The 9,016-nt window shown below is 48.0% G+C and overlaps 1 protein-coding gene across 1 annotated transcript; it reads right to left on the bottom strand.

Annotated features, from left to right (window-relative positions):
* Positions 1-4,026: 4,026 nt before the first annotated feature.
* Positions 4,027-7,010, bottom strand: ZCCHC3 (zinc finger CCHC-type containing 3). The gene has a single exon (XM_008019788.3). The coding sequence runs from the start codon at positions 6,740-6,742 to the stop codon at positions 5,534-5,536; it is 1,209 nt and encodes a 402-aa protein (XP_008017979.1). The 5' UTR covers positions 6,743-7,010; the 3' UTR covers positions 4,027-5,533.
* Positions 7,011-9,016: the final 2,006 nt, after the last annotated feature.

Genomic DNA, 9,016 nt, shown 5'->3' with positions numbered 1-9,016 from the left:
CTCCCAAAGTGCTGGGATTACAAGCATGAGCCACTGCGCTCGGCCTCAGTTGACATTTCTTCGAGCCGATTTTACTTGATCTCTTGCAGCCCTCGACACAGTTGTGAACCCCTCCCACCTGAAATGTCCTCCCTTGGTTTATGTGTCTCTGCACATTCTTGTTTTCCTTCTCCCTTTCTGGCTGTCCCTTACTAGTTTTTCACCATCTCCTTTTCCATCAGGGAAAACTGTGTGTCAAAGTTGCTCGAGGCACAATCTTAGTTGGTATAATCCTTCTGCTTTCTCTCTTGACCCATTAGGAGAGTGTGAAATCAGTTTAACGCGTCATATAAGCATTGACAAAATGATGAAGCAACAGAATAGAAAGTGTCAAAGTGCATCGTGCACAGGGTAAATACTGTTTGAGGAAGCTTATTTCAGATTTAGATATAAATACACACATGCATATGTATGACGGCTGCAATGTAAAATAGTATCTTACTGTGGGATGTGGTGAAACAGTTTGAAAGCCATGGCTGTACAACTCCTCTGTTTATTTCTCAGGGCCAGAATTCTCCTAGGAATGTAAGATCTGTGTGTGTCCAACCGCCTACTCCACATCTCTTAGATACCCTCTATGGAGACATTAAACCCAATATATCCAAAATCAAATTCAAGCCCTTCACCCTAAACTTGGATTTTCTCCTCTGTTTCGCATCTCAGGGAAAAGCCCCACCATCCATCCAGCTGCAGAAGTTAGAAATCTGGGCATCATCCTTGGTACTTAACTTTCTCCCAGCCCATGTCAAATATAGCTCCAAATCTTGTTGACTTAAACTCCAAAAGATCTCTGTACCCTGCTGTTTCTCTCCGTCCATCTCCGCCTTCCATGCCTAAGATGTCCTCATCTCTCACCTGGGATAACTATACTGTATTTCCACTTGGGCTCTCCTCTGACCCAGTCTCCACCAACCACCCTGAATGATACTTGTAAAACATAACCAATCTAATCATGTTACTATCTTGCTTACAAGTCCTTCAATGGTGCATTGTTCTTAGACCCACAATCTTAACATGGCCTACCGGATGCCCCCACAATCTCCTCCCCTTCTCTGCATTGCAGTCACATTTGTTGTGCTGGATATTGTCTTTTGACAGACAGCACCCATCCCCGTTCTATATGCCTTCCTATGCTACAGATGCTGGAAAGCTAAAACATCGCCCAACTCCCTTGCAGCTCAGGCTCTAGCACTTAGATGTATTTGCATAAAAGATGGAAGGGAGGCAGAAGCCAACCAGATGGTTTGGGCTGTTTTTACTTGTAAACATGATTGTGGAGACAGTAGTGCACAGTCCCTGGCTTTGTAGAGGCAGGGAAAGGACTTGGCATTTCATTGTCCTGCCAGTGGCATTGGCAGTGACTTTCTGATCCCAGGATCCTGTCTTTGGGTAGCAGCTTCACCACTGTGTCCTCATGCTCAGCCTTTCCAGTGGTGGCCTCCTGGCTTCTGTCTTTCTGACTGCGAGAGGTAGTAACTGCCTTGGCAGGTCAGTTCTGTGGTGTTCTAGGAGTCATTCCTAATACCCAGCCTAGGGACCAGCATTTTCTTCAACAGCTAGAGTGGTTTCTGTTTCTAAATTCAGACTGATTTATTTAGTCTCTAGAACTGGTCATGCCTCCTCCCACTATAGGGTTGTTTTACTTGCTATCCTTTTGGCCTAGGTTAATACCCTTGCTATCCCTTAACCCTCAGCCCCATCTCTCGATTAACTCCTTATATGTCCTTTCCATCTCAGTTCAAACATTTTCTCTGGGAAGTTATCCCTGACCCTTAAGACTGGATCAGCTTTCCTTGTTAAACAGGGATCTCACCCTTTATGTTTCTTTTAGTGTATCATCATCATCTATAATTATGTATTTGTGTGACTCTAGAATCTGAGCCCCAGGGACTTGATTATCCTGCTCAGTGCTGTGTTCCATTGCTTAGCAAAGGCCCCTATAGAGTTGGTGCTCAACAGGCATGTGTTGAAAGAATGAATGGAATGGAGGAGGTCAGAATGGAGGCTCTGAGGACAAAATCCACGTTTTAAAATATGGCTGGTAAGCCCTGTGACACCTCTTCTCGGCATTTTCTCCCAAACACATCTTCCCCTGCCTCTCAGCCAGTCCAAACGTGCTGTGTGCTCTCTGGCCTCCAGGTCTCTACATCTACTATTTCTGCTGCTTGGGTGTCTCTTCGTTCTTAGCCTGGTTCTTACTCATCTTGCAGGTTTCAGCAAGATGTTTTCTCTTTTAGGGAAACTTTTACTTCAGACAATTCTATACAGGACAAATGTTGGCCGGGCGCGGTGGCTCACGCCTGTAATCCCAGCACTTTCAGAGGCTGAGGCAGGTGGATCACCTGAGATCAGGAGTTTGAGACCAGCCTGGCTAACATGTTGAAACCCCATCTCTACTAAAAATACAAAACTTAGCCAGGCGTGGTGGCACGTGCCTGTAATCCCAGCTCCTTGGGAGGCTGAGTCACAAGAATCGCTTGAATCCGGGAGGTAGAGGTTGCAGTGAGCCAAGATCATGCCACTGCATTCCAGCCCGGGCAACAGAATGAGACTCTGTCTCAAAAAAAAAATATTGTTAAATATATGATTGTAAACATTGCCTGCTGTTACTTATCTGTACCTTCCATTTTAAGTGCACTGTCTTGCTCAAGGCAGCCTATGGAGAGGGCCTTGCATGGGGCCCAGCTCTAATGCCCTCAGTATTTGCTGAAGTTGAATGATTCAATGTCCTCTACTCAACCAGCCTCAGTCCGGGCATCTCTGCACACTTTCCAGAAGCCCAAACACAGTGAAGAATTGTAATTTGAGGGCTGCTTGATCAGGAAAGGAAGCTGGGGGAAGTTTGTTCAGCTCCAGTCCCTGGCTGTCCCTGGGCCACCAGGCAGGAGGCCTTGAAGCAGATCCTGTGGGGGATGGGCAGGGAAACAGTTTCTTCCTCTGCTCCCTCCTGGAGAGTGGGGGGATGGGGCCAGGAGAGGGAAGGTTCCTTCTAGGAGGCTCCCTGGCACAGTGCCTGCTTTGAGGAACGGGGTGGAGAGCATGGTGAATGCAGGCTTTCTCCTGGCCCCTGGCCTCCAGCTCTGTGAGAGGGAGGGAAACTGCTGGCAAAGACGGGAAAGAGGGATGGAAGGGAGGGAAAGAGGAGAGTCTTGCTTGCTTTGGGAGACAAGGAGAGGGGCTGAACTGGCTCTGAAAGACAGGATTCCCAAGAGCCTACCAGAACCCAACTCCAGATCAGCTCTGGAAATATCCTCAAATCACTGAATCTGAGAGTTAATATACTGGGAATGTTTAACTCTTAGGATCAGATCATCCTAACATCACCAGCTGGAAAATCCGTCAGAGGGTTGTACCTGGGGTCTGCAGGGTACTGGACCCAAAGTCCAGAGATCTTGACCCTATTCTGCCTGCAGACCCAGTCTCCGGGGGGGCTAACTTGGATAAGTAAGTCAGCTCCCTGGACTCCCCCCTTCTCTTTTTCAACAGCTGGAAGAAACAGCATTTTCCCAGAACCCAAGAATATTTTGCATCCCATCCACGGTGCTTACAATAACAGAAAGACCAGGAAGCTGGCAAACCACTTCCCTCTTTCCCACAGGTCTGTAATCTCCCTGAGGGCGGGTTCAGCTCACACATCTTACACCCTGGTCTCAAACCTGGCTGCCCATCAGAATTGCTTGATGATTAACTAAAATGTTTCACTTCCTCTAACAGTGATTCTGATTTCTTGGAGCTGTGTTAGGACTTAAAACCTGTTTTAACAGTGTGCTAACTGATGTGATGCAAAGGGACCCGCACGACGTAGTAGGTGCTAAGTGTTGCCTCCAGGGGTGGGAAATGAATTTAGCAGGGTAAACAAATGGAGTGTAGGGGACATGGGATTGAAATACGGTAAACAAATGGAGTGTAGGGGACATGGGATTGAAATACGGTCTGGATCTGGGTAACTGTGCATCTAACACTTGGAAAGGAAATAATGCACCAGTGTTAGCAATACAAAAGATAAATATTTATTCAGAACAAACTTTTAACAATCAATTTTACATTCTAAGCCACAAGGAAATAGCAAAACATATAGCAAAGGAAAAGCAAACACTAAAAGAAAAGCAGTGTACTGTCTTTTCTACTTGATAACACTTAGTTGGCCCATGACCTCTCGCTTGGCCTATCTCCCAAGTACAGTTTAGAGTTAACAGCTCACTCATAATTTTGGGTTAAAATCCATCTTTCTCCTGAGTCAGGAGTTGCAGATGAGCTCCAGCTAGCTGCTTCTCTAGGGTTCCTAGTTATTGAGGCTAAGGTGCAAATGTAAACCTTTGGTAGGTTTCTTTACACAGGGTCACCCCCATTTCTCACTGGTGACAATGAATGGGGAAGGGGTAGGGCCTCCAAAGGACCTGGCACACTTTAATCCAGAAGTGGTGCCCCAGGGAGCAATGCATGCACCCTGGAGTGTGTTCCTTGGTCTTTTCCGTATCTCCCAAGTATTCAGAAAACCCCTCCTTAAAACCTTCTCTTTCTGCTCCCTCCTCCAGATGATTTCTCAGCATTCCTCTGGGCTCAACATTCTGGAGAGATCAGACTTTCTGGGCCCTCAAGTGTTGAGGAAATTGTTGTGAAGTGTGAGAGGTAGTGGAATGAGCACCGGGCTTGGGGTCAGGGGACTCTACTATAGGCTGGCTCTGGCACCAGACAGCTATGTGATTTTCACCCAGTCATTTAACCTCTTTGGGCCTGTTTCATCTGCTGGAAAACCAGGGAATTGGTCTAAACCAACTCTGAGGTTCTTTCCAGCAGGAATATTCTAGATTCCATGATTCTATGAAAAATGGCTTCTGAGCCACCAAAAGAGCTGTCATGAAGTCCATGCATTTTTGTGCCATAAAGAGAGGCCCTTGGCCACCATTCAGAGCTTATTGATTCAGATTATATACACTTCTAACAACACTGGTTTCACAAATTCTGACCACGTAGATTAAAAGCAGCAAATTAAATGAGGGAGGGGAAGAGCTGCAAAAGGTAGACACTCTGATAGAAGCCACAGTCAGCAATGTTTTCAATTAAGCAAACACTGATGGAGTGCCTACCACGTGTTGGGCCCCGTACATAGTGCTGGGGCATAAAGATGAGCAAGGCAGCCCAAAGGGTGAAAATCCAGGGGAAGACAAGGTATGGGGCGGGGAGGGCAGGGAGAGAGAGAAAAAGTACAAGAAACAAAACAAAAACCCAATAGAAAAACGAAAATAAAATTTTAAAAAGGGAGGGGCAACACATCTGCACGCTACAGTTCTCCGCAGTCGTTATTGGTGACAGAGTCACCAATTCAGAACAGGCTGAAATGGAGTAAACTCGGTTTAAGAAGGCATAGAGAGATGTCTCTTGTAGGTTTTAAAAAGATCTCCTTCAAAAACGATAAAAAATGGTTTAAAAAAAAGTTTTGGCACTTAAGAGGGGTAAGCTGGCTGTGTGTTCACCCTGGCAGGCAGGCGGGTGTTTAGTGCCCGGCCACGCCGGTTAGCTGAGCTGCCACGGAATTGTGAACTGCTTTGGGACACTGGGCAAAGGCGTGTCCTCGCTTGCCACAGAGGTTGCACACGATGCCCTTCCGGCAGTAAGGGCTCAGGTGCCCCTCCTCCCCGCACCTGAAGCACCTGTCCTGCGTGCAGCTGCCGCTCATGTGGGTCCGGGAACCACATTTAAAGCATGTCTTGGGCTGCCCCTTGTACCAGCTGTAGCCCCTCTCGGCCCCCAGGAAGAAGGCCCCTGGCAAGTGCCTGACCCCGCCCTCCCCCTGGCGCAGCTCGATCTCGCACTTGTACTCCCCGGTCCAGATCCCAAACCTGTCGGTCACTTTCACCGGCACGGCCAGCACGTCGCAGTGGCGCTTGAGCCAGGTCACAATGTCCTCCACGTCCACCGTCTCATTCCGGAAGAGGATGAAGAGCGTCTTCAAACTGGACTTGCTCCGCCCCAGCACCACGAAGTTCTCCCAGCAGTCCTCCTGCTCCCGCTTCTCCTCGTAGACGCGCAGGAACAGGGCCAGCTTCTCCGCCGAGCGGAAGCTCACGTCGAATTCGCGGCTGCCGGGGATCTGGATGACCGCGTAGATGTCGCTCGGGTCCATGCCGATGGAGCGCAGGATAAGCGCTCCTACCACGAAGTCCCGGGTCGGGCAGGAGCCCTCGTCTCCCTGGAAACAGATGCGGACAAGGAAGCGACCCTTGCCCGGTCCCGCCCCCGCCGCCTCGTCCTGGAGGGGCCTTTCGGTCGCGTCCTCAGCCTCGCCGGGCCTGGCCGGGGTCGCCATGGCTGCCGCTGCCGCCTCGGCCTTCTTTCTCCTGCCCGCCTCGGCAGCGCCCTTCTTCTTGCGGGGGTCCGCCGCCTCGCCGGCAGGATCTCTCCGGCGGCCCTTCGGGTCCCCGCGGCCAGCAGGTGGGAAGTCGCCGAGGTCCGGCGCCGCTAGGCCCGCGGGGCCGCCGACCCCGGCGCTCCCGCCACCGCCGCCGCTTTCCTCCTCCCGCCGCGGTAGCCGCGGCTCGCGGAATTCGCCCTTCTTCTCGGCTAGATTCTTTACCACCTGGGCCCAGCCCATCTTCTCGCGGCCGCCGTCGGCCTCCTCGCCCCGGGCCGCGGGCCGCGCGGGGGGCAGAAGCTGCGGCCGCCCCCGTTTCCTCTCTTCCTCCGCGCCGCCGCCGGTGGCCATTTTACCTCCTTCCCAGCATCCTCCACTCGCTCCCGCAGCCAAAGGGCGCCCATCGCGCGCGCCCGCCCGCCGGGGCTGTGGGGGTTTGGTTTTTGTTTTTTTTTTTTTTGAAATTTGACGCTACCCTCCCCCGCCGCTCCCTCAAAGGTATTCACATGCGGCGCATATTAGCCAGCGCCGGCTCTGCGCTCCCTGGTAACTGCTGAGCCTCTCTTCCGCCAGCGCTCGCTCCAACCTCACCTCGGTCCGCAGAGGGATGGGGCGCCCGGAGGCGTCCCTTTCCCCAGCGCGGGTTTGGCAGCCTCCGGCCTCTCTCTCGAGGATTTGGCATTTCGCAAGCGGTGCTCGATGATTTCATGCAAGCAGCTTTGCTAACGGCCCACAGCCCACAGGCGGAACGAATTCAGAAACATCTCCCCCATTTTGTTGTTTTCTTTGTACTTTTTCTGTTAAAAAAGCAAAAACAATAGCAAAATTAAAACTTAGCTTTCCTTTTCCCCAGAACTGACTGCAATGCATTATTTTTTTCCCACGTCGGATTATGCACATTTTCAAGCAGAAAAGTTGAAAGTTTTACAGTGAACATTTTACCATTAACTTTTTATCACTAAAATTTTACTCTGCTTTATCACACTACACCTCGATCCATTCATCGGTCTTTATTTTTTGATACATTTCCAAGTAAGTCATATTGCATTATTTTTACTTTTTTGAAAAGACCTCCGTCGTACTTAGGATGAAGTGTGAGTGCTTCTTATGTTCCCGGTACTGTGTTAAGCACACTTCAGACTTTATTACATGGAATCTTCCAAAAACGATGCCGTAATTATGCCCATTTTACAGATAAGGAGGCAGGAATTAAGTCACTTGGCGGAGTTAATAGGCAGCCCCATGTATAGGTAGCTTATATTTCTTTAACCACTATTTCTGACGCTGTGGATCAAGAACTGTGCATCAGACTCTAGGAAACCTTGTCAACAGGCAGATTCCCTTCACCCCAACTCCTGGTATTGGTCTCAGGGGAGCCACCATCCCTGACTCTTGTGCTGTTTGCACTTTCCAGTCCTTTCACTTTATATCCTCAGACACCCTTTCCTTCATCCCTTCTCAGCCACGCATTCCCATGATCATACTCGGAACTTCACTATTACCAGAAACATCCAAGTCTTAGAGATTCACATATTTCTCTGTTACTCTTTCAATTTGCCTGGTCAAGTTTCACCATGAGGAGAATACTTACACAACCAAAGAATATATGTATTTTAAACAATCTCTTCCATTCCTCTTACCTTAAGCCCTCATTCCAGGTAACCATCACATAATCAAATATCTGCAAGGGTCAGGCAGGTACCTTAAGTAGAAGATATACTGGGTGAACTGGAGATCGAAGATTCTATCTGAAGGGGCAACTGCTGGTCAACTCTAGCTGATTATTCCTCTCCAGAAGTGAGGGTCCACTGTGGGCAGATCTTTCAGTTTCCAAAGAGAAATTTGAACTCCAGTTTGTTCTTTTATGGGAAACATTCTTCTCTCTTGTCTTCTTTAAGATGGTCCCAGCTATATTTGGAACCTCCATATAAATTTTACAACCTGCCTACTAAGTTCCAGAAAACTATGAGATCTTAATTGGAGCTGCATTGCGTTTGTACAGAATTGCCACTTCATAACACTGAATCTTTCCATCAATGACCCCACTTGATTTCTCACTTATTTACGTCTTATTTTATGCATTTAAATAAAATATAGTTTTCTTCATAAAGGTCTTACATACTTTGGGGGATTTATTCCAAGGTACCACATGGTTTGACTGCTATTGTAAATGAAATTATTGTAAATCAGAAGTTATATATTGTTTCTTGGTGTCCTTTAGAGGGAACACGATTGAATTTTGTGTACTGACCCCATATTTGGCACCAAAGTTGAAACCTTAAAAAATTCCAGTGGTTTTTGGAATCTCTTTACTTTTCTGTATTGCCAATCATATTGTCTGTGAATAATGAAGGTTTTGTCTCTTTTTTCAGATCTTACACTTTTTCTTGTCTTGCTGCACTAGTCAGGAACTTTCATATAATCAATGTATTTTGAGCATTTTTGTTTTGTGTCAGACTTTAAAGGCATCTGTTTGTATTTTGAAAATATTTGACTTGTGGATTATGTTCTGGCTCCATGTCCAATTTTACTAACCATATCTTCTTCTTTTGTAAGATTTCATTGGTATGTGTAGGGCCATCCTTTTGGTCAGTTTCATTTTTTCCAGGTCAAATTTTGCAGAGA

Source organism: Chlorocebus sabaeus, chromosome 2 (assembly GCF_047675955.1).
Source record: "Chlorocebus sabaeus isolate Y175 chromosome 2, mChlSab1.0.hap1, whole genome shotgun sequence".
Classification (NCBI taxonomy): Eukaryota; Metazoa; Chordata; class Mammalia; order Primates; family Cercopithecidae; genus Chlorocebus; species Chlorocebus sabaeus.
The sequence above is the reverse complement of the archived record's forward strand: the minus strand, read 5'-3'. Positions and strand labels throughout refer to the sequence as shown.

Excerpts from the sequence above, each read along its gene's own strand:
- ZCCHC3 (XM_008019788.3), bottom strand. The coding sequence starts at position 6,742 with ATGGCCACCGGCGGCGGCGCGGAGGAAGAGAGGAAACGGGGGCGGCCG.